Below are 25,179 nucleotides of genomic sequence, written 5' to 3' on the forward strand. Positions count from 1 at the left end.
TCCCTCCAGTCCCCTCATCGAGGGCAGAGGGCACAGTTTAAAAAAAAAAAGTCCTGGCCCTGGCCAGTTTGGCTCAGCAGTTAAAGCATCGGCCTGTAGACCAGAGTTTCAGGTTCGGTTGCCTCTAACTAAGGGCACGTACCTCGGTTGCAGTTTGTCCCTGGCCCTGGTTGGGGTCGTATGGGTGGCAACCACTCAATGTGTCCCTTTCACATCGATGTTTCTCTCTCTCTTCCTCCCTCTCTCCCTCCCACTCTAAAAAAAAAATAATAATAAAAATAGTAAAAATTAAATTAATTAATTAATTAATTAATTTTTTAAAAAAGCCCTGGCCAGTGTGGCTGAGTTGGGCGTCTTGCCGTGCACTGAAAGGGTGCCTGGCTTGATTACTGGTCAGGGCATGTACCTGACTTTCAGGCTTGATCCTTGTTAGGGGGTATGCAGGAGGCAGCCGATTGATGTTCTCCTCTCATAGAACACATGCCTAAATTGTGGGCTCGTTTCCCAGTGAGGGACATGCAAGAGTCAGCCAGTAGATGTTCTCTCTCACTGATGTTTCTGTCTCTCTCTCCGTTTCCCTTCCTCTCTCTCAAATCAATAAAGAGAGAAAAATTAAGGGGGGAAAAAAAAAGACCCATACGGTATATCTATTTTAATATAAAAGTCCATTTTTTGGGGAGTTTATTTGTTAATGAACCAAATCTTTGCCACATACTGTTTCCTACAGTCTGACTTGCTTTGTATATCTCCATGGCAACTTTTAAGCTGTTCTTTTGTCCTTCCTGTAAATGGTATTTGGATACAGAGCCTTGATTGATATAAAAGCTAGGCATTAAAATAATTAATTGTTTAAGAATTTTTTTTGTTTACTAAATTTTAGAGACAGGAAGGGGAGAGGGACAGACAGACAGATATTGATTTGATGTTCCTCTTATTTATGCATTCATTGCTTGCTTCTTGTATGTGCCCTGACTGGAGATTGAACCTGTAACCCTGGCATATCAGGGTAACACTCTAACCAACTGAGCTACCCAGCCAGGGCTGAAAGACATTACTTTTAAAAATAGAGGATGGGAGCCCTGGCCGGTTTGGCTCAGCGGTTAGAGCGTCGGCCTGCGGTCCCGAGAGACCCGGGTTCGGTTCCCACTAAGGGCGTGTACCTCGGTTGCAGTTTGTCCCCGGCTCTGGTCAGTCGTGTGGGTGGCAGCCACTCGATGTGTCCCTTCACGTCGATGTTTCTCTCTCTCTCTGTTCCTCTCTCCCCCTCCTACTCTACCTGAACAAAGGATGGAAAAATGTCCTCGGGTGAGGATGAAAAAAAAAAAAAAATAGGGCATGGGTTAGAATGCATCAACATATTCCTGTCTTCTGAGAACTCAGGTAATTTAGGATTATATCAATAATAGTAAAAATGAGCTATGTACAAGTACACAGTACAGCATATTTGTGTATTATATGCTGGTTAAGAAATGGAGCTTTTTAGAGGTGGAGGGCCAAATAGGTATCTAATTAGGATGGAGAATGATACTGGGAGTTCCCCAGATAGGCTTGATTGAGAAGATGTGGTCTCTCTGATAAAGTTGGAAAGAGTTCATATATATTATATATAGTCCTCCCCAACCCCCCGTTATCCACAGAGGATATGTTCCAAGATCCCTAATGGATACCTGAAACTGCAAATAGTACCGAACCCTTTACATACTATTTTTTTCCTATAAATACATACTTACAATAAAGTTTAATTTATAAATTAGGCAGAATAAGAGATTAACAACAATAACTAATAAAATAGAACAAGTATAACAATATACGGTAATAAAAGTTATGTGAATGTGGTTTCTCAGTATCTCATTATACAGTAATCATCTTTTTACTTGAAGAAAGTTTTAAGGCTTCTCTTTGGCATATCCCAGTTGCCAGCGTCATTAATATTGCACTTTGGGACCATTATTAAGTAAAATAAGAGTTACTTGAAGACAAGCGGGACCATTATTAAGTAAAATAAGAGTTACTTGAAGACAAGCACTGCCATACCTCGACAATTGATCTGATAACCAAGAGAGCTACTAAGTGCCAAGGGGTGGGTAGTGTATACAACATGGATATTCTGTATAAAGAGATGATTTATGCCCTGATCAGGATGGATCGGGTTGGTGCAAAATTTTATCATGTTACTCAGAATGGTACACAATCGAAAACTTATGAATTGTTTATTTCTAGAATTTTCCATTTAATATTTTCAGACCTCAGTTGATCATGGGAAACAAACTGTGGAAAGTGAAACTGCAGATAATTATATCTTCAATTTAGTGACAGTAGACTTCAGAGCAAACAAAGCTTAACCATGAAACCTGCTATAGAGCTTAACCGTGAAACTTGCTATAGAGAAAAGGATAATTTTGGCATCAGCATCTTGGTATATACATGGTGGCATGTGGTTACCCTATTTTTTTCCCTAAATTTAGCTTCATTCAGTGTTCATTTATTAAGTCCTTACTCTCTACTAGGTACAGTGCCAAGGGACATAAACTGAATTTACTAACTGAACAGATATTTACTGGGTGATTACCATGTTGTAGACACTTAGGATAATAGACAAGGATCCCTCCTTCATAGAGTTTATATTCCAGCAGGGGAAGACTGAGAGTAGGCAATAAACATAAAAATAAATTATACACTATGTTAGAAGGTCATAATTGGAAAAAGAAAAAGAAAAAATGAAACACAAGGGGATTAGGAATAGAGACTTGGTTTGGATTTTTAGTTTTAAGTAGGATGGTCAGGGTATGCGTCTTTGAGAAGGTGACATGAGTTAGTCATGCAGGTATCTGAAAAAAGAATGGTCCAGAGAGACATAAGAGCTGAAGCAAAGCCTTAAGAAAACACACGCAACATGTTGGAGAAGCGGCAGAGAGGCCAGTGTGCCCCAGCAAGGAGACTGTTGTAGACATGAGGTCAGAGAACTAAATGGGGATGGGGGGCATCACAGCACAAAGGGCCTTATATGCCACCATGATGTTAGAGCTTTTACCACCTATGAAATGGGGACTGGTTGTAAGGATTTTTAGGAAAGGAATGACATAACCTAACTTAAATTTTAAAAGGACCACTCTGGATGCTATGTTGCATAAGGGTAGAATCAGGGAGAGCTAGTAGGACCACTGTTGTAAGCTAGGAGAAAAACCATAGAGGCTTGGATTAAGGTGATATCAGGAGATATAGTAACAAGTGTTTGGAGCCTGACTATATTTGAAAGTTGAACAGATTTACTGATAGATTGGATAAAATGTTCCTCTCTTTAAGGCTCTCATGATATAGAGGAGGAGGCAGATATACAAATAGATAAATCATGCCATTGCCTGATGGGATATACAAATATTTTGTAGGAGTGGGGAAATAGGTGTCGAAGAAATATTCCTGGAAAAGTTAAACCTAAAGTAGAGATTTTAAAAGATAAAGTTTTAAAAGAATATTTGAGAGAAAGATGGTTCAGGAAGAAATAACAGCATGGACTCAGGGGCAAGAAACCGTATAGTGAGTAGGGAAGGGTACTGGTAGAGATAGGAATTTTAGATTGCATGGATGGCCTTGTTTGTCATATACAGAAGCTTGAGTGCTAATCTACAGGTAGTGGGAAGCTGCTAAAGGGTTTTAAGCAGAACAGTCATGTAAGATTTTTTTTTTTAATCCTCACCCGAGGATACTTTTTTCACTTTATCTTCAGATAGAGTGGAAGAGAGAGACACATCGATCAGTTGCCTCCCACCTGACCCCTGACCAGGGCCGAGGACTGAACCGCAACCGAGGTACGTCCTCTTGACCAGAATCAAACCTGCGAATCTTTGGTTTGCAGGTCAATGCTCTACTACTGAGCCAAACTGGCCAGAGCTTTCCTTATTTTTAATCCTCACCAGAGGGTATTTTTCCATTTTTGTTCAGACAAAGTAGGAGAGAGGGGGAGAGAGAGAGAGAGAGAAACATCAATGTGAGAGAGACACATCGACTGGTTGCTTCTCACACAACCCCAACCAAGGCCAGGACAAACCACCACTGAGGTACGTGCCCTTGAACAGAATCCAGCCCGCGACTCTGGTTCGTGGACCAATGCCCTAACTGCTGAGCCAAACTGGCCAGAGCCAAGATTTCCCTTTAAAATAGATGATTATATGGGGGTTGCATGGGAGGGGATCAATAAGCAAGGTGACTGTTTTATTTTAAATTATTGATTACACATGTGTAGTCATTCTAAAAAGAAGCATTAAACTAAGTTTACATTCTTGAACAAAAATGAATAGGAGCAAGTGCCTGGCCAGTTTGGCTCAGTGGTTAGACCGTCAGCCCACGGACCAAAGAGTCCCAGGTTCGATTCCGGTCAAGGGCATGTACCTCTGTTGCGGTTTGTTCCCGGCCCTGGTTGGGGATGTGCAGGTGGCAACCAGTCACTGTGTCTCTCTCACATTGATGTTTCTCTCTCTCTATCTCTATCTCTCCCCCCTCTCTCTCCTCTCTACCTCCCTCTCTCTCACTCTGTCTGAAGATAAATGTAAAAATATCCTTGGGTGAGGGGGAAAAAATGAATAGAAGCAGGTTCACATTAGCAATGTACTGCTACTGTGTATGTGTGTGTTCCCATGCATGTAAAACTAAACTTTACACATTTAAAAAACAAGTTCTATGGCTTTTATTCCTAGTTATTAGTTACCATAACTAAGGATTTAAATTCTGTTTATTTTTACTGTATAATGAATATTTATGTGAACTTTTGTTACATTTCATTGAAGAGAGTATTAAGTGATAAAGGAGACATTTACAAATCAGTGTTTTTTTCTAATTTATGTCTTTTGCCAACACAACTGGTTTCTTTCTTAGTATGGTGATTTGAACAGTATTATCATTGAGAAAAATCAGATGACCTACCTGTTAACTAACTAACAAGAACAACAACAAAAAAACCCTAGCTCCAAGGTATATTGTATCAGCCCGTTCTAGGATACAAAAGCTGTGTAGTACTTTGTGCTTTGTGCAGAAAGGGTAGCTGCTATTTAACCTGTCCCAAAGGCTTGTGTGGTGTGCCGTAAACCAAGCATGGCGCCTGCTTGTCTGACCTTAGAAATGGAAGTTTAGGAGAGTTAGTATATATGTGCTATATTTTTGCATGTATTCTTTGATTTTCTAGTACAGTGGTTCCCAACCGTTCCATTGCCACAACCCTTTAATACAGTTCCTCATGTTGTGGTGACCCCCAACCATAAAATTATTTTCGTTGCTACTTCATAACTGTAATTTTGCTACTGTTATGTCTTAGGCGACCCCTGTGAAAGGGTCGTTCAACCCCCAAAGGAGTCGCGACCCACAGGTTGAGAACCATTGTTCAAGGATTAAAGAAAATCAGTTATGACGTGAAATGTTTCAACAATAGTAAAGTAAAATCGAGCCCCTATTGTGATGAGACATAGAGTAGGTACTTTATGTATATTATTTAATCCTTGACACTGTTGGAAAACTGAAGCTAAAGCAAGTTGATACCAGTGAGTGAGTGGTGGAGCAGAGTGTTTGTCAACTAGCAGTATGGATTGACTTGAATGGGGGAAAAGAGTATAGCAGTGATGTAGAGTAGCAAGGAATTTCAAACTGCTACCTTCTTGGGCTTTAGGTGCTAGGTAGGCATAGAGACTGGATCCTGAGAAAATTTGTTGTTATTTGAAGTAGGGATAGGGTTGAAATAAACCTTTTAAATTTTTGGTTATTGTTAAAAAGTAGATGATATAGGCATATGCCACAAAATTTTAAAAGTTTAAGTATATCCCTGGCTGGTTTGGCTCAGCGGTTAGAGCGTTGGCCTGCGGTCCTGAGAGACCGGGGTTCGGTTCCCGCTAAGGGCGCGTACCTCGGTTGCAGTTTGTCTCCGGCCCTGGTCGGTTGTGCGGATGGCAGCCACTCGATGTGTTCCTTTCACATCGATGTTTCTCTCTCTCTCTCTCTGTTCCTCTCTCTCCCTCCCACTCTACCTGAACAAAAAATGGAAAAATGTCCTCTGGTGAGGATAAAAAATTAAAAATAAATAAATAAATAAAAGTTTAAGTATGAGCCCTTGCCGGTTTTGCTCAGCGGTTAGAGCATCGGCCTGCGGTCCAGGGAGACCCGGGTTCGGTTCCCGCTAAGGGCATGTACCTCAGTTGCAGTTTGTCCCTGGCCCTGGTTGGTTGTGAGGGTGGCAGTCACTTGATGTGTCCCTTTCACGTTGATGTTTCTCTCTTCCTCTCTCTCCCTCCCCCTCTATCTGAACAAAAAATGGAAAAAAAATGTCCTCAGGTGAGGATTAAAAAAACCCCACAAAGTTTAAGTATGGAAAGCAATCATCTCGCCCTGGCCAGTTTTGCCTAGTGGATAGAGCATCAGCCTGCAGACTAGAGAGACTGGGGTTTGGTTTCCACTAAGGGCACATACCTTGGTTGCAGTTTGTCCCTGGCCCCGGTTGGGGTTGTGTAGATGGCAACCAATCGATGTGTCTCTCTCATATCAATGTTTCTCTCTCCTCCTTCCTCTCTCCCTCCGGCTCTATCTGAAGATAAATGCAAAAATGTCCTCAGGTGAGGATAAAATAATAAATAAATAAATAAATAAACAAACAATCATCTCATACTCTGTCCCAGCCACTCCTTTTCTCTCCCCAGAGGCAGCAGCTGTCACCACTTTCTCTGGATTGTTTATGGCTTTTATTTCTGTGGTTTCAGTTACCTGCAGTCCAAAAATATTAAATAAAAAATTCCAGAATAAATAATATATAATTAAATTGCCTGCTGTTCTGAGTAGCATGATGAAATCTAACATCGTCTCACTTTGTCCTACCCAGGATGTGAATCATTCCTTTGTCCAGTGTATCCACACTGTGTATGCTACCCACCTGTTAGTCATTTAATAGCCATCTCAGTTATCAGATCAGTTATTAGAGAGAGAGACCATTCACATAACTTTTATTACAGTATATTACAATTGTTTTACTTTGTTATTGTTACTAATGTGTTACTCTGCCTAATTTACAAGTTAAACTTTATTATAGGTGTGTATATATAGGAAAACTGTAGTATATATATATACAGGATTCAGTGCTATCTGTGGTTTTAAGGATCCACTGGGGGTCTTGGAATGTGTCCTCTGCAGATAGAGGGGGACTACTGTGATACAAGTGTGCACAAATGGTAGGGTATTGGAAACACAGTTTTGAAGCATGCTTCTTCCATTTTGCTTTATTGCCTTAATCTTTTGCTTGACTTATGTTAAGGTAGCTGAATATGGCCCTGGCCAGTTTGGCTCAGCGGTTAGAGCATCGGCCTGTGGTCCAGAGAGACCCGGATTCGGTTCCCGCTAAGGGCACGTACCTCGGTTGCAGTTTGTCCCTGGCCCTGGTTGGGTCGTGTGGGTGGCAGCCACTCAATGTGTCCCTTTCACACTGATGTTTCTCTCTCTCTCTCTCCCTCCCACTCTATCTGAACAAAAAATGAAAAAAAAATGTCCTCGGGTGAGGATAAAAACAAAAGATAGCTGAATATGGCATTATTTATTTATTTTTCTTTATTGAATTTAGAGAGAGAGGAAGGGAGAGGAGGGAGAGAGAGAAACATCGATGAGAAAGAACATGAATTGGCTGCCTCCTGCATACGCCCCCCCCCCCCCCCCACTGGGGATCAGGCCCACAACATGGGCAAGTGTCCTTACCAGGAATTGTACCGGTGATCTCTTGGTGCATGGATCAATGCTCAACCACTGAGCCACACCGGCCAGGCTAAATATGGCATTTTTTAGACACTCCTTATAGTTTCGTTTTGTCATTTAAGTGCTGTTCTTCTTTCCTGAAATGTCCTTTCTTTTTATCTTTTCAAATCCTAGCCAACTCATAGCCCACTTTTTCTATAAAGCCTTTTTAATGTTCTCTTTTTTTGTGTGTGCTATATAATCTTATAAAAATGTTGTGTTGTAAGTCGCCAATTATTTATTAAGTATATGGATGGTACAGACCATTTTCATTTATTTATCTCCATGCTGCTCTTTCTACTCTATGACTTGGACATACGAGATATTCAGAAAATATTTGCTGGTGATACTAGTGATAGGGAACTGCCTTAGGTTACCAAACCTGAATAAGACAAATATTTTTTTGTAATCCTCACCCGAGGTTATTTTTCCATTGACTTTTAGATAAGAGTGGAAGGGAGGTAGGAAGAGAGAGAGCAAGGTAGAGAGAGAAACATCGATTTGTTGCCTCCCACAGGACCCAGATCAGGCTGGGGATCAAACCTGCAGCCCAGGTACGTGCTCTTGGCCAGAATAAAACACTTCAGTCACTCGGCCAAAACTCTAACCGCTGAACCATACTGGCCAGGGCCATATTTTAACATAACCATTCATTTGTTAATTTCTGTTGCTATTTTAATGTCTGAGTTTTTGCTAATTACTTTTTTAGGATAATTTTATATAAATGTAAAACCCTTCATCATGTAACAAACCTTGTAACACCTTAAATTATTTTTCATTTTCACATGTACCTTTTTTTCATTATATATTTTTTCTTTTTGTTTATTTTGTTCTTTCTTACCCCCCTCTGTTGCATAGAGAAGCTGCAACCCGTTTTGCAATTTTCCAAGTCACAAACAGACGTCTATAGTGACAGTACTAACTTGACATGCCGCAACGGACATCTCCAGTCAGGTGGGTTTAGGTTAACTAACATGTAAAATAATAAAGCTTGCATGCAAAGTGAAATCCTACTTCACCTAATAATGTTGATTTGATTTTATAGTGATAGTTTTGATTGGTTTTTGTTTGCACAAGGCTATATTGAAAATACAGTATCCCTGTCATTCAGTATATAAACATGTAACAAATAAAGTATAACCATTCTCAACATGCTTTATTTGCATATTTTGTAATCTCTAATTTTTAAAATTATAAAATACAAAGGTTCATTTTTCTAAGTTTAAAATGTTTTGTTTCTATTGTACAAGGATACTTTTGGCTCTGATGGAAATATTTTATATCTTGATTTGTTAGTGGCTCTTTCACCAATATATACATCTTATAAACTCATTAAATTGTATTTCTTTTCAACTTACATCCAAATTTTTATTTACTTTATAACCTCCAGTACACGCAAAGTTAATTTTTCAGAAAATAAGAAAACATTTGTAATTTGATCTGAAAGTTTAGAACATGTTAATTGGACAGAAATATAAACAAGTCCCAAAGAAACAACCATAGTATTTAATATTGGGAAAGTAACTTCTAATATAATTAATTTGTGTTTATGATTCATGATTCCATATTTTTTTGCTACACTTTTGTGCCATACATGTAACAAGCAGAAAAATTCCTGGCTATTGCTATTAGCACACAGAAGTTTTTACAAATGTTTCTGTAGTTAGAGGTTCATTGGCCTTGCCCAGGATTCACTGGAAGACTGGCAGTGCCTTAATTTATCACAGGACAGATTCTCAGGAAACCTTGATTATCCTTAATTGGATTTACAGGAGCAAAAAAATGGACACAGTGGCTCTGCCGCAGAAATTTTAAGAAATGGAAAAATATGGAATCCACCACCAATATGATAAAAGGAACATGGTCCCCATATTCATATCCAAGAAAATCCCCATTCAATATAAATGGGGGCTAATGATGAGAATAGTCAAAGGCACGGTGCTTGCTGAGAAGGCACCTCTTTTTCTTGAACCCATAGTTCAGAAGCCAAATTTCAGAGAGTAGAATTAACCCTTCTCGATTAACAGGTTCTTGTCAAACTCCCACATTTCATTCTTTGCTGGTCCCCACCTCCACATTCCAGTAATGGTGGCCAAAGGTGAACCAAGGAGAGGCCAGGCCACAAATTACATAGTTGAATCTGTCAGCACTGGCCCTCCACTTCTTTTTGAAACACCCACTATTGACACTCGTCAAGTCCTCAGAAATGATGTAGTTTGTTGCCTTTGTCAATATCTAAAGTCATAGTATCTACTCGGAACTTCTGCATCCATAGTTTCATTGTCAGAATAGTTCTTAGCTAAGGTTCTAACTCCTTGATCTCTGAAACCAACCTGTCCAGCTGGTTTTTAGATGTGATGTCCTGAGAAACCACAGAACAGAAGGGGAATAGTCCACCCTCCCTGCCGGGCTCCTTCTGCAATGAATCAGTGCACTCGAGGCAGCAAACATATCTACATTTCAGGGTCACAAGGTTTTCAAGATGACTCAGACACACAGGACATCTACATGCTTATATTTTATATGATGATGATGATGATGATGATGATGATAGGAAGGGAAGGAGAAATATAGATCAGTTGCCTTCCGTACTTGCTTAACAGAGGATTGAATCTGCCACCTTTTGGTATACAAGACAATGCTCCAACCAACTGAGCCACACTGGCCAGGACTACATGCTTCTTTAAAGCATTCAGCCATGGCCACTGTCTCTCCTCCGCTAGGTCCTCTTCTGGCCTCTGGCTGTTTTCACAGACAGCTCATTTCTCTGTGATTATTGGCTTTTTAATGAAAAAAAAAAACAAACCACGAAACCACCTTTAGTAGTTCTTTTAATGTGGGTTTGTAGATAGTAAACTCTCCAGGTCTTTTTTTATTTTTTATTTTTATTGATTTTTAGAGAGAGAGAGGAAGGGAGAAAGAGACAGGGAGGGAGAGCGAGAAAGAAACATCAATTTGCTGCTTCACTTACTTATGCATTCATTGGTTCAGTTCTTGTATGTGCCCTGACCGGAATCAAACCCACAACCTTGGTTTATGGGGATGATGCTCTAACCAGCTGAGCTACTTACTCCACCAGGGTTCTCTTAGTCTTTCTAATGTCTGAAAATACCCTCAATTCTTATGTGCTAGGTCACCTGGATATAGAATTGGTGTAGGTTACCACCCCCCCCCACCCCCCTAGTATTTTGAACATACTGCCTACTGACCTTTGCTATTTGTTTATGAAAAGTCAGTCTGGGCCCTGACCAGTGTGACTTAGTTGGTGGGAGCATCATCCCATACACCAAAAGTTCATAGGTTCAATTCCTGGGCAGCACACATACCCAGGTTTTGGTTCAGTTCCTGGTCAGGGTACTTAAGGGAGGCAAAACTGATCGATGCTTCTCCTCACGTTGATGCTTCTCTTTATTGCTCTCTCTCTCCTTCTCCCTTTCTCTCTCTAAAATAAATTATTGTTTTTTAAGTTTTTTAAAAATTTGGCTGTCATTCTCATAGTTCCATGTGGAAATTTCTATCCATCTGTAGTCTCAGGACTGTATATTTCTCTCTGAAGAAATTCTGTCTAGTTTTTGTGCCTTTGAAATGAATATTTATATTCACCCTAGACAGATCTTGTTTTTTTTGTTTTTGTTTTTTTTTTTTATCCTCACCCGAGGATATTTTTCTATTTTTTGTACAGATAGAGTGGGAGGGAGAGAGAGAGGAAGGGAGAGAGAGAGAGAGAAACATCGACGTGAAGGGACACATCGAGTGGCTGCCACCCGCACGACCAACCAGGGCCGGGGACAAACTGCAACCGAAGTACGTGCCCTTAGCGGGAACCGAACCTGGGTCTCTCCGGACCGCAGGCCAACGCTCTAACCGCTGAGCCAAACTGGCCAGGGCGACAGATCTTGTTTTTATTCACATCTTTGCTTTTGCTATTGTCATTCCCTTTTCTAAATGGCTTTCCTGCTTCTACTTTTATGGTCACTAACCATTAGTTCCTTGAGTATGTGGTTCAGAACTTTACATTTATTTGTAAATAAATGTAATCAAACTTTTTGATCACCTTAGTCTACTCTGAACTTTCTTCTTTTGACTTTCCTTAAACCATATTAAGGGATTTGATGACAGTAGCAAAAACTAGGCTTTTTTTCTTTCTCTAGGCTACTGAATTTGCTGACTGATTTAACATTTGTCTTCAGGGTAAACATTGTATATAAAAATATTATTTGGAAGCAGTGAGATTTTAACATTTTTTGTTTGTTTTTATGTAAAGAACTCTAGGTAAATCAGGTAATCTTTTAGACTTAATTGAAGGTATTCTATACATATTTATTTACATATATAATACAGCACGTAAAATTCTTGGCTTACTAAAAACTACATCTTTATACCCTTTACATTTAAAAAAAATGATTGTTTAAAAATAAAAAAGCTCTTGGTGGGCACAGACCATGGACTTTTTTTTTTTACCATTTTGTAGTCTTTTTTTTTTTTTAATCTTTATGTTGAATGTATTACAGATGTTCCTCATTTTTCCCCCATTGACTCCTCCTCTCCACTCCCGGCCCCCTTCTGCCTTTTCCCACACTGTTGTCTCTGTCCATTGGTTACATATAAGTTTTTTGGTTTATCCCCCCACCCTCCCACCCCCCACCTGACCCCCTTCCCTTTGAGGTTTGTCAGTCTAGCAACCAATTTGTACTTCTTAATCCCTTCACCTTTTTCACCCATTCCCCCAACTCCCTTCCCATCTGGCACCAACAAAATGTTCTCTGTATCTATGAGAATGTTTCTGTTCTGCCTGTTCATTTTGTTTGTAGATTCCATTGTCGATAGATACGTATTCATTGCCATTTTGTTTGTTCATATATTTTATCTTTTTCTTCAAAAAGACCCTTCAACATTTCATATAATAACGGTTTGGTGGTGATGAACTCCTTTAACTTTTTCTTGTCTGGGAAAGTCTTATATAGCCATTGATTCTAAATGACAGCTTTGCAGGATAGAGTAATCTTGGTTGTAGGTTCTTACTGAATATTTCTTGCCACTCCCTTCTGGCCTGCAAAGTTTCTTTTGAGAAATCAGCTGACAGTCATATGGGAACTCCCTTGTAGGTAACTCACTGCTTTTCTCTTGCTGCTTTTAAGATTCTCTCTTTGGTACTGGCCAGTTTGGCTCAGCAGTTAGAGCGTCAGCCGGCAGTCCAGAGAGACCCGGGTTCGGTTCCCGCTAAGGGCACGTACCTCGGTGGCAGTTTGTCCCTGGCCCTGGTTGGTCATGAGGGTGGCAGCCACTCAATGTGTCCCTTTCACGACGATGTTTCTCCCTCTCTCTCTCTCCCTCTCTCTCCCTTCCACTCTATCTGAACAAAAAATGGAAAAAAAAAGTCCTCGGGTGAGGATAAAAAAAAAAAAAAAAGATTCTCTCTTTGTCTTGAACCTTTTGCATTTTGATGATGATGTGTCTTGGTGTGGGCTTCTTGGGGTTCATCTTATTTGGGACTCTCTGTGCTTCCTGGACTTGTATGTCTGTTTCCTTCACCAAGTTAGGGAAGTTTTCTGTCATTATTGTTTCAAATAGGTTTTCCATTTCTTCTTCTCTTTCTTCTCCTTCTGGCACCCCCAAGATGCGAATGTTGGCACGCTTGAAGTTGTCCCAGAGGCTCCTTACACTCTCCTCATTTTTTTGGATTCTTTTTTCTTTTTTATCCTCATCCGAAGACATTTTTCGATATTTTGTTCAGATTGAGTGGGAGAGAGAGAGAGAAACATCGACATGAAAGAGACACATCGAGTGGTTGCCACCCACCCCAACCAGGGCCGGGGACAAACTGCAACCAAGGTATGTGCCCTTAGTGGAAACCTAATCTGGCTCTCTGGACCACAGGCCGACGCTCTAACCGCTGAGCCAAACCGGCCAGGGTGGATTCTTTTTTCTTTTTACTGTTCTGATTGGGTGTTTTTTGCTTCCTTAGATTCCAAATCGATGTTTTGCTTCTTGGTTTACCTACTCTACTATTGAATCTGTGTAAATTATTCTTTATTTCAGTTAGTGCCTCCTTTATTTCTGACTGTGCATCCTTCATTTCTGACTGGTCCTTTTTTATGCTCTTGAGGCCCTCACTAAGCTCATTTAAGTTTTCACTAAGTTCATTGAGTATCCTTAGAAGCAGTATTTTGAACATCTGTTAGGTTGCTTATCTCCATTTCACTTAGTTCTTTTCCTGGGGTTTTGTTCCTTTCATTCATTTGGGACCTGTTTCTTTGTCTCCTCATTTGGGCCACCTTCCTGTGTTTGTTTCTATGTATTACTTAAACGAGAGGTATGGGGCTATCTGAGACCAGATGCTGCTTGTTTGAAAGAATTTTGGAAAACCTGAAGCAGGATCCAAGAGAGGCCAATACTATGGTTAAGCAACTGGCAACAGCTTGGGTGGGCCTGAAAGTTGGGTGGGGCGGGGCCTCAGGGAATCACCAGGGCAGGGCCAACAGTGTGAGCCAGGTTGCTGGAGTCCCAGATGTGGCAGCTGTCTGCCGCCCCAGGGAAGGGCTCACCAAAGGGACAAATGCTTCTGACAGCACATCTGTCCTGGAGAAAGCCCCCTCTCCAGCCCTTGCTCCAATGCCAAACAGTTCAGTTCTTCCCTGTATGTCTCTGGCGCAATAAGCTACCTCCCCTCCAACCTTAGAGGGAGTGAGTCTGATAAGTCTGTGCTCAGGCCCTTTAAGAGGAGCTTCCTGGGGATCCAACCGCCTCAGCCTCCTTGAGCCTCAGTTCCCGCTGGTTTTACAGCCAGAAGTTATGGGGACTCTCTTCCTGGCACTGGAACCCTGAGCGGGGTGCCTGGTGTGGGACGGGGATCCCTCAGTCCTCAGGGAGGGTGTCCCTCCTGATTTTTATCTGCCACACGTGGGTGTGGGACCAGCCTGTCCACCTCCACCCCTCCTACCAGTATCGATGTGGCTGATGCTTTAATTCCGTAGTTGTAGGACTTCCATTTAGCTCGATTTCAGGTGGTTTTGAATGATGGTTGTTCCGTAGTTTAGTTGTAACTTTGATGTGGTTGTGGGAGAACTCCATACTGCTTTGGCCTACATTGCCATCTTGACCGGAAGTGTACAACCTATTCCTAATGCCTGTACTATATTTTCTTTCTTAACTATTTGTCAACTTTATTTGCTTGGTAACCCTTTTATATCCTCCTCCTGCCCTACAAATAAAGTTCATTTTGTTACAAATACATCTTTATAAGAAAATTAAAATATACATCAAGAAAAGGAAAAAACTAAATAACCATAATCTCATCTACCCAGTGACAACTTCTGTGAACCCTCTAGTATATATTCTAATTGAATTCTTATTTTGAACTATTCTTGAAATTAAAAATATTTTTTTTTACAAATTAGTTTTACAAATTTGTACTGTTCTGTAGTCTTTTACAATGTTTAACAGCAATTTTTCTAACCACAATGATTTTGCTATTTCCTTATTAGAAAGTGGAGCGGTTCCAAAACGAAAAGATCCCTTAACACACACTAGTAATTCACTGCCTCGTTCAAAAACAGTTATGAAAGCTGGATCCACAGGTCTTTCAAGCCACCACAGAGCACCTAGCTGCAGTGGTTTATCCATGGTTTCTGGAGTGAGACAGGGACCTGGTCCTGCAGCTGCCACTCACAAGGTATTTGGAGACAGAATTTAATTGCTATGCTTTTGGAAATAGAAAAATTTGAACATTATATGTTTGTTTCAGTTTATTACAAGTATTTTATAATACCTTAAATAATGTTTCCACAAAATTTAATGTAATTTGTTTTTAATCTATAAGGGAAGCTTGCTGTTAAAAAGCCTATCTAATCCCCCCCCCCACTTTTTTTTTTTATCCTCACCCGAGGACATTTTTCCATTTTTTGTTCAGATAGAGTGGGAGGGAGGGGGGGGAGAGAGAGAGAGAGAGAGAGAGAGAGAGAGAGAGAGAGAGAGAGAAACATCGACGTGAAAGGAACACACAGAGCAGCTGCCACCCTCACGACCAACCAGGGCCAGGGTCAAACTGCAACCGAGATACATGCCCTTAGCGGGAACCGAACCCGAGTCTCTCTGGACCACAAGCCAACGCTCTAATTGCTGAGCCAAATCGGCCAGGGCTAATTTCCCCCCTTTTTGGACCTAATTAGGCTTTATTTACAGTAAATTTGCTTATCCAGTTTTATATAATGCTATATAGTTTATTTTAGATTTATTCTTTTAATTAAACCTATGTAAATGTTTTGTAACATTAAACGTGCTTAGAGTTTTGTTACAATTCTAACATGGATCAGAATTATATGACTGTATTGTCATAGACCCTTTTCATCTTTTTTATAAAATATGTTTTTATTGATTTTTTTAGAGGAAGAGAGAGAGAGAAATATCAATGTGAGAGAGATACATTACCTCCTGCAGGCCCTTTATTGGGGATTGAGCCCACAACCCAGGCATGTGCCCTTACCAGGAATCGAACCGGGACCTTTCAGTTCCTGGGATGACGCCCAATCCACTGAAGCCAGGCCAGAGGGGCCAGCCTTTTTATCTTACAGTGACTAAATTTCTGGATAAAATCCTTTATGAACCCACTTCATGCCAAATGCAATTCTATAGTAAATACTATTTTACCTTGGAGTAAATACACTTTTTTTGGATTTTTACATTCTTTTTTCTATTTAAAATTTTTTTTTTTTATTATTGATGTTTAGAGAGATAGGAAGGGAGAGGGAGAGAAAGATGGAAACATTGAATAGAATGAACATCGATTGGCCTCCTCCTGCATGCGCCCCACTGGGGATTGAGCCACAACCTGGGCATGTACCCTGACCAGGAATCGAACCGGTGACCTCTTTGTGCATGGGTCGATGTTCAACCACTGAGCCACACCAGCCCAGCTCTTTTTCCTATTTTTAAACCTTCAATTCTATGAACTTTAAAATTAATTCACTTATAAAAACTGTAAATGTTAGGTTGTATTTTCACATTAAAATTTTGTGTCCTTTAAGAGTACACCAAAAACAAATCGAACAAATAAACCTTCTACCCCAACAACTGCTGCTCGTAAAAAGAAAGACTTGAAGAATTTTAGAAATGTGGACAACAACCTTGCTAACCTTATAATGAATGAAATTGTGGACAAGTAAGTTTTGCCATCTAAAGTGTTCTATTTTACAATTTTTATTTTTGAATTTTATTTATAAAATTTATCACGAGTGAAATAGATAATAAATACCTTGTGTAATTTACATTTAATTTTTATGATGATTTTTAATTACTATATGTAGACAATCATTGTTTTACTGATTTAACTGTTGTTTCACAATTAACATAAAAATGACCATGTTTCATAGAGCTTAGACTTCATTTTATAATAGCTGAAGTATATTTCTATTGAGATAACTGAAGTTCTGTTTCTTAGTGGAACGGCTGTTAAATTTGATGATATAGCTGGTCAAGAGTTGGCAAAACAAGCATTGCAAGAAATTGTCATTCTTCCTTCTCTGAGGCCTGAGGTAAGGACTGTATATTGTCATTTTTCTATAATATTATCTATTATTGAATCTACGGTAGCAGTAAAGAAGTATATGAGCTATGCTAGAATGATTAATTTAGGTAACAGTACATTTAATGTTTGTTTTTTAAGAAAATAACACTAGCAATTGATGTTGACTAGTTGTTATAGGCGAGGAGAAGGACTATAAGGATTCCTAATTCCCAACCCATTTTAACATGTATGGGAGATAAAGGTAAGAGGGATTTAAAATTAAAAGACAGAAATCAGCCCTAGCTGGTTTGGTTCAGCGGTAGAGCGTCGACCCGCGGACCAAAGAGTCACAGGTTTGATTCCGGTCAAGGGCATGTACCTGGGTTGTGTTTCAAGCCCCAGCCCTGGTCAGGGTCATGCGAGAGACAACCAGTCGATGTGTCTCTCTCTCTCCTTCCCTCCCACTTTATCTAAAATCAATGGAAAATTATCCTCGGGTGAGGATTAAAAAAAAGGCAAGAAATCATATTGGAGGAAAAAGAAATTACAATAAAATTATTCTTTAAGTCTAAGATTGAAGAACAGGTTTTAAAAGAATTCTTTTCAGGGATATTAAGTCATGAAAGTAAGTAGAAAGCTAGTGAATGATGGGTAGGGATCTAACTTTTCATCCCATGTTTAAATTTTTATTTTACGTATTTATTTTTAAATGTATATATTGATTTTTTTATAGAGAGTAAGGTAGAGAGAGACAGAAACATCTATGTGAGAGAGAAACATTGATCAGCCACTTCCTGCATGTCCCCCACTGGGGATGGAGCCCGCAACCCGGGCATGTGACCTGACTGGGAATCGAACTGGGACCTCTCAGTCCATGGGATGATGCTCAGTCCACTGAGCCACACCACCTGGGCCCATCCCATATTTTTACACTCACTAAGGAAGTTAGGCATACTTGCAATTAATAATAAATATTTGATTGTCCATACTTAGCACTATTTTGGATTTTCACAATTCACAGATTGCATACTTGGTGCTGTTCTGATAATGTTGCAAAAATAAATCTCAGGATCCACTTCCGGGTCTGTTATTTCTCTTCTCATTGAACCTTCAAGTCTTCTGGATTCATTTACACGACCTAGTGAAAATAGATGATGTGTGGCACATTGCATTTTTCGATGAATGTGTGAAGGTCTTGTGGCTCTGTTTTTCCAGGGTCTCACTTATTCTAATGATACTTCATGCTGTTACAACTCATGAGTACTAACTGTACTGGAACTTACTGAATATTTTCAAGTCTGCTTTCTTTGTTTTATACTTCTTATTCATTCTAAGCAGCAGTGTACATGAAATCACTGGTTTGATAAATTAATTGAAATGTTGATAATACACAGTAAAATAACTTGAGAATTATTTTTTTTTTTTTTTTTTTTTTTTTTTTTTTTTTTTATCCTCACCTGAGGACATTTTTCTATTTTTTGTTCAGGTAGAGTGGGAGGGGGAGAGAGGAAGAGAGAGAGAAACATCGATGTGAAAGGGACACATCGAGTGGCTGCCACCCGCACGACCAACCAGGGCCGGGGACAAACTGCAACCGAGGTACATGCCCTTAGCGGGAACCGAACCCGGGTCTCTCGGGACCGCAGGCCGATGCTCTAACCGCTGAGCCAAACCGGCCAGGGCATAACTTGAGAATTATTAAAATAGAAAGTATTTGTCTTTATACAAATCAAATTTAACTCTTGTACCACCTCAGACAACACTTTGGGGCAACATATTGTAGCCTTTATATTGGGCTAACTTTTTGCTGGAGTTACGTAAGTTTAGCAAATGCAGCAGACTGAGTATTGACCAAAAATGGCTTGTTGAAAGGACTCCAATAATTTTACACCTAAAAAGGATCTTAGCAATTATGTAGTCCATTTGTTGATAAAGATATTTGTCCTAAGACCTAAATTACTTGCTCGGGATTATGGTTAAGTGGTGGACCTAGGAAATTAAATAAAAATGAGATTCTTGAGATAAGAACTACCTCCTCAGCACTATAGCTGCCACATCTTTGTTGTTGTTGATCTTCACCTGAGGATATTTTTTCATTGATTTTTTTTCCGATAGAGTGGAAGGGAGGGAGGAAGAGAGAGAGAGAGAAAGAGAGAAAAACATCAGTTGGTTGTCTCCCAAATGATCCTGACCAGGGATCAAACCTGCAACCTAGGTACGTGCTCTTGACTATGAATTGAACCCGACCCTTTGGTCCACAGGCTAACGCTCTAACCACTGAGAAAAACTGTGTTACCACATCTTAAATGTGGGTTTTAGTATTAATGAAGTGTCATGCTTTCCTTTTTTTCTTTTTCTTTATTGATTTTAGAGAGAAAGGAAGGGAGAGGGAGAGAGAGATAGAAATGTCGATGAGAGAGAACATTGATTGGCTGCCTCCTGCATGCCCCCCACTGGGGATTTGGCCCACAACCTGGGCATTTGCCCTGACTGGGAATCGAACCTGTTACCTCTTGATACATGGGTTGACGCCCAACCACTGAGCCACATCGGCTGGGCATACACCTTCACTGTTAAGTAAAGTGTTAATCTGGTTCTTCACCCTTTACTCCTGCCACACCTGATGTCCCTAAGTCTGGAGAATCTGGTTGAATTTCTCTAGAATAAAACTTCTCCTTTGGTTGTGGAAGAGGAGTGCTTGCCTAAGTGCTGTTTTTTGGGGGAAAGGAACATTGCTTCAGTTCTTCATACAAACATTTATTTTTTGTTTCCTTTATTGATTTTAGAGAGAGAGGAAGGGAGCGGGAGAGAGAGATAGAAACATTGATGAGAGAGTACATTGATTGGCCGCCTCCTGCATGATCCCCACAGGGTATTTGGCCCACCACCTGGGCAATGTCCTGATAGGTAATCGAACCAGCGGCCTCTTGGTGCATGGGTCAATGCTCAACCACTGAGCCATACTGGCTGGACCAAACATTTATTTATCCTCACCCAATGATATTTTTTACTTTTTTTTAAAATTCCTCACCTGAGGATATTTTTCCATTTATCATCAGAGTGGGAGGAAGGGAGAGAGAGAGGGACAGAGAGAAACATCGATGTGATAGAGCCATGTCGACTGGTTGCCTCCCGCATGACCTGACCAGGGCCGGAGACAAACCGCAACAAGGTTATGTGCCCTTGACCGGAATCGAACCCACGCTCATTAGTCCGAGGGCCTACGCTCTAACTGCTGAGCCAAACTGGCCAGGCCTGAGGATATTTTTCCATTGATTTTGTTATGGAGTAGGAGGGAGGAGGGATGGGGGAGTGAGAGAGAGAAAAAACATTGATGTGAAACCGACACATTGATTGGTTGCCTCTCTCAGAATCTCAACCAGGGCCAGTACCAGGGTTCGAACCACAACCAACATACATGCCCTTGACTGGAATCAAACCCACAACTCCTTGGTTTACTGTCACTCTAACTGCTGAACCAAACCAGCCGGGGCTTCATGCAACCTAATCTGGCCACACCAGTGTGGCCCAGTGGTTGAGCATCGACCCATGCACCAAATTGTCGCTGGTTCAATTCTCGGTCAGGGCACTTGCCCCAGTTGTGGGTCCAGTCCCCAGTGCGGGATATGCAGGAGGCAGCCAGTCGATGTTCTCTCTCATCAATATTCCTATCTCTCCCTTTCCCTTCCTCTCTCTTTAAAATCAATAAAAGGAAAAAAATTTTAAACAAACTTTTAATTTGTTTCTCCGTTTTGGGCTGCCTACCGTACTCGTGCTTTCTCCGGTACCTGATGCCTCCACTTCCTGAGCTTTTCCAGGGATTTTTTTTTTTTTTTTATCCTCACCCAGGGATATTTTTCCATTTTTTGTACAGATAGAGTGGGAGGGAGAGAGAGGAAGGGAGAGAGAGTGAGAAACATCGACGTGAAAGGACACATCGAGTGGCTGCCACCCGCACGACCAACCAGGGCCGGGGACAAACTGCAACCGAAGTACATGCCCTTAGCGGGAACCGAACCCGGGTCTCTCCAGACCGCAGGCCGATGCTCTAACCGCTGAGCCAAACTGGCCAGGGCTTTTCCAGGGATTTTTGTTTATATCAGCTTGCTCCTTGTATCTAGGTATCCCTTCACAAGCAGACACTTAGGTTTTAGCTTCCTTGGCTATTCTTTCTATTCTTTTGTTTTGAAGAATTTTTATCTTTTTTACTTATTTATTATTATTTTGGTAAGATTTCTAAAGGAAGTAGAGAAGCATACCTATGTTCAGTAATATGGCCTGTTTTCCAAGTCTGCTTTCATTTTGATCAATGAGGATTTGGTTTTCTTTTGTTTTTTTCTGCTTTTGATAATTACACTAATTTGTTGACTATGTATTCTCTTTAGAGCTCTGTTATGGAGGATGCTGCTGAAAAATTATGCTTTTTAGATAACAAATAAGTATTTAAATGTCTGGAAAAAAGTGTCTCCAGAATCATAGTTGTGTATCTATTTTTAAGTTGTTCACAGGGCTTAGAGCTCCTGCCAGAGGATTGTTACTCTTTGGTCCACCTGGAAACGGGAAAACAATGCTGGTAAGAATTTTTTCTAAATTTGAATGCTCTATTAAGATAGTGGGGATAATAATTTTTTAAAAAAACTACATTGTCCCTGAGTTTATTATTTATGACTTGCTTTTAGTTATAATATATTTTGTTTAAAATTTTAAACCAGTTTTCAGTGACAAAATAGATGGAAAACCATATGTTATCTTCAGTCATATGTTTGGGCTAGTTAAAATTTTTACCTTAGAAGAACTTATCTTACTATATTATTTTCCTAACTCTTGATTTGTTTTATTATCTTAACAGCTTTATTTAAACAATCAGCATAATACAGATTTTTTTCTTTTTCTTAATTGAAGTATAATTGATGTACAACAGATTTTTTTTTTTCAATCGTCACCGGAGGATATTTTTCTCTTTATCTTCAGATAGAGTGGGAGGGAGGGAGAGAGACAGAAAGGAAGAGAGAGAGAAATATTGACATAAGAGGGACACATCAACTGGTTGCCTCCCACACCACCCCAACCAGAGCTGGGGACGAACCACCACTGAGGTATGTGCCCTTGGCCAAAATCGAACTCGTGACTAATTGGTCTGCGGGCCGATGCTCTAACACTGAGCCAAACTGGCCAGGGCAGATTTTTTTTTTATATCCTCATCCGAGGATATTTTTTTCATTGATTTTTAGAGTGAGAGGGAGGAAGGGGAAGTGAGAGAGAGAGAGAAAACATCAAAGTGAGAGATACATTGATTCGTTGCCTCTCATACAACCCAGACTAGGGCCAGGGATGGAACCCGCAAATGAGGTACGTGCCCTTGACCGGGAATCAAACCCACAACTTTTCAGTCTGTGGGCCACTGCTCTAACTGCTGAGCCAAACCAGCCGGGGCCATACAACAGATTTTTTTTTTTTTAATAGAGGAAGTGAGAGGGAGAGAGAGAGAGAGAAACATTGATGAGAGAGAATATTGATTGGTGCCTCCTGCATGCCCCCCCTTCCCAGTGGGGATCAGGCCCATAATCTGGGCATATGTACTGACTGGGCATTGAACCTGCGACTCTTGGTGTATGGATTGACGCTCAACCACTGAGCTACACCAGCTGGACCAGATTTTTTTTTTCTAATATCCTTTTGCCAAAAGCTTTAACTAGAATTTGGATACCTTTCTCCTGCATAGCTCTTAGAGAGGGAAAAAGTTAATAGGGAAGGAATGACTTTTTTTCTTAACTGTTTATCTTTTTATAACTAGGAAGAAAATAACACCTTTTTTTTAAACCTCTCCCTATCTATTCTCCCTTAGAAAAAAGGGGAGTGGAAAGAAGCACAGGTCTTCATTGATCTTCTTATTGCTGGGAAGGAAACTCATTGCCACATGTTGGGGATGGTGTCTTTGCCTTATATTTTCAGATATTCCTTTCTTGTACTTAAGTTGATCAAATGTGTTTATCTTTTCAAAGCAAGATATTGATCTAATACACTATATGTCTTTGTGACTTTTAAAGGCTAAAGCAGTAGCTGCAGAATCAAATGCAACCTTCTTTAATATAAGTGCTGCAAGTTTAACTTCAAAATATGTGAGTATCCTTTCCAGTACTGTCATGTTTTAAGTTACTGCCTAAATGTTAGTGTTAAGTGTAAATGGTAATGTCATTACACAAAAATATTTGTCTGTGAGTTTTATATCTATTATTCAGAGATGATGAATATCACTCTTCATAGTAGAAACTCATGTGTATTTTGTTAGGATATTTTAAAATTAGAATTGTGATGTCAAATATTGTATTAGTTTGCTAAGGCTGTGTAACAAAGTACCATAAACTGGCTGGCTTAAACAACAGAAATTTATTGTCTTATAGTTTTGGAGGCTAGAAGTCCAAGCTCAGATATTGGCACGGTTCTCAGTTTTGTAAAGTAATTAAAAGTAACTATAAACAATACCTCTTTTCTTGGTTACATTTTATTTCCTATGTGAAATTTTATACGTAAAATGGTTAATAATATTTGTTTATCCATATTATACACATAGTATAATGGAAAACACTGTCTTGGAAGTTGGAAGAATGGGATTCCAACTAGCTTTTACATACTGAGCAGGCCGTAAGAAAGGATCAATTCAGGCCTTACTTCATTTATTAAGTGTTGATGTCGTAAGAGGTGATCTCTTTCATTTCCCTCCAGAATTTTTTTTCTTTTTCTTCAATCATACACATACTTTGATGACCTTTATATATAGGTCAAGGTATGTGATGTATATTTATTTATGATTTTTGTCTGGGGCCAATTTTTTTTTTTCTGTTTTTTATTTTTATTTTTATTTATTTTTATTTTTTTATCTTTTAAAAAGCTTTTATTAAAGGTCTTTATAGAGCAACATCCAGACTCCAGATCCAGCTGCCAAGGAGACCCTGTTACGCTGTGGGTACTGGCTGGGGCATGGCAGGCGGCTCTGGCTTCCCACCCTTCTGTTCTGAGATGGGCATGGTGGGCAGTATCTCATCTTTGGGTTCCACAATGCTCACATGGTCAGGCAGCGGCTTCTTAGGGCCTATCTTACCACTTGGGTCCCAAGGAAGCATGATCTTCACTTTGATGCCAAGCACACCTTGCCTGAGCAGCACATGGCACACGGCAGTGTCAACATAGTAGTTAACAGGGTCCCCACTGTGGACCATCAGACCATCAACAAACTTCATGGATTTAGCCCTCTGTCCTCGGAGTTTCCCAGACACCACGACCTCACAGCCTTTGGCCCCACTCTCCATGATGAACCGCAGCACACCATAGCAGGCTCTCCGCACCGCAAGGCCTCCGAGGAGTTTGTAATGCAGAGACTCTGCCTGGGCAATAGCACACAGACCTCTTGTGGCCACCTTTTCGGCATAAAGCTCTACACTGCCCTCAGGGAAGCCAGACCTCTTCTGAACCACAGCAGTCAATTCCCGGATGCGTCGGCCCTTCTCACCAAGAACATTCTATGTCCTGGTGGCTAAAATAATAATTTCTGTCCTGGTTGGTGTAACTCGGACCTCAACTCCAGAGTAGCCATCTTCTGCCAGCTCCCGAGTGAGAAATTCGTTCAGTTCAGCTTTGAAGATGCCATCAGCAACAAACTTCCTCTTCTTGGAAATTTGCACCGCCATCTTGCCGCCCTGCACCGCCGAAGGAAAAGCTTTTCTGTTTTTTAAAATGAAATTTTCAATAAAAGAATAGATGTCAACCAAAGGCAGAAGAGTTTTTATAGTAGATTACCCCAAACCTCATGACCCTTTCATTAGAGACTTTGGCGCATAGAGTGGTTTTATTATAATGTCTCGGGGTGTTCACAAACCTCCTGGTCTACCTAGAAATATTTCTATATTTACTGACTCATATTGTGAGAA

At 40.3% G+C, this 25,179-nt stretch overlaps 2 protein-coding genes across 4 annotated transcripts in view; one reads left to right on the plus strand and one right to left on the minus strand.

The window, feature by feature from the left end:
- Nucleotides 1-25,179, plus strand: part of SPAST (spastin) — a 62,211-nt gene that overhangs the window by 21,806 nt on the left and 15,226 nt on the right. For all 3 annotated transcript variants that reach the window (XM_036262805.1, XM_036262806.1, XM_036262807.1), the window contains exons 4-9: nucleotides 8,611-8,706; nucleotides 15,237-15,424; nucleotides 16,776-16,909; nucleotides 17,189-17,282; nucleotides 21,753-21,827; nucleotides 23,302-23,373. In XM_036262805.1, the coding sequence (XP_036118698.1) occupies nucleotides 8,611-8,706; nucleotides 15,237-15,424; nucleotides 16,776-16,909; nucleotides 17,189-17,282; nucleotides 21,753-21,827; nucleotides 23,302-23,373 (659 nt within the window). The remainder of the gene's footprint in view (nucleotides 1-8,610; nucleotides 8,707-15,236; nucleotides 15,425-16,775; nucleotides 16,910-17,188; nucleotides 17,283-21,752; nucleotides 21,828-23,301; nucleotides 23,374-25,179) is intronic.
- LOC118630739 (40S ribosomal protein S3-like) lies at nucleotides 24,136-24,955 on the minus strand. The gene has a single exon (XM_036262809.1). The coding sequence runs from the start codon at nucleotides 24,559-24,561 to the stop codon at nucleotides 24,208-24,210; it is 354 nt and encodes a 117-aa protein (XP_036118702.1). The 5' UTR covers nucleotides 24,562-24,955; the 3' UTR covers nucleotides 24,136-24,207.

Source organism: Molossus molossus, unplaced genomic scaffold, assembly GCF_014108415.1.
Source record: "Molossus molossus isolate mMolMol1 unplaced genomic scaffold, mMolMol1.p scaffold_m16_p_15, whole genome shotgun sequence".
NCBI lineage: Eukaryota > Metazoa > Chordata > Mammalia > Chiroptera > Molossidae > Molossus > Molossus molossus.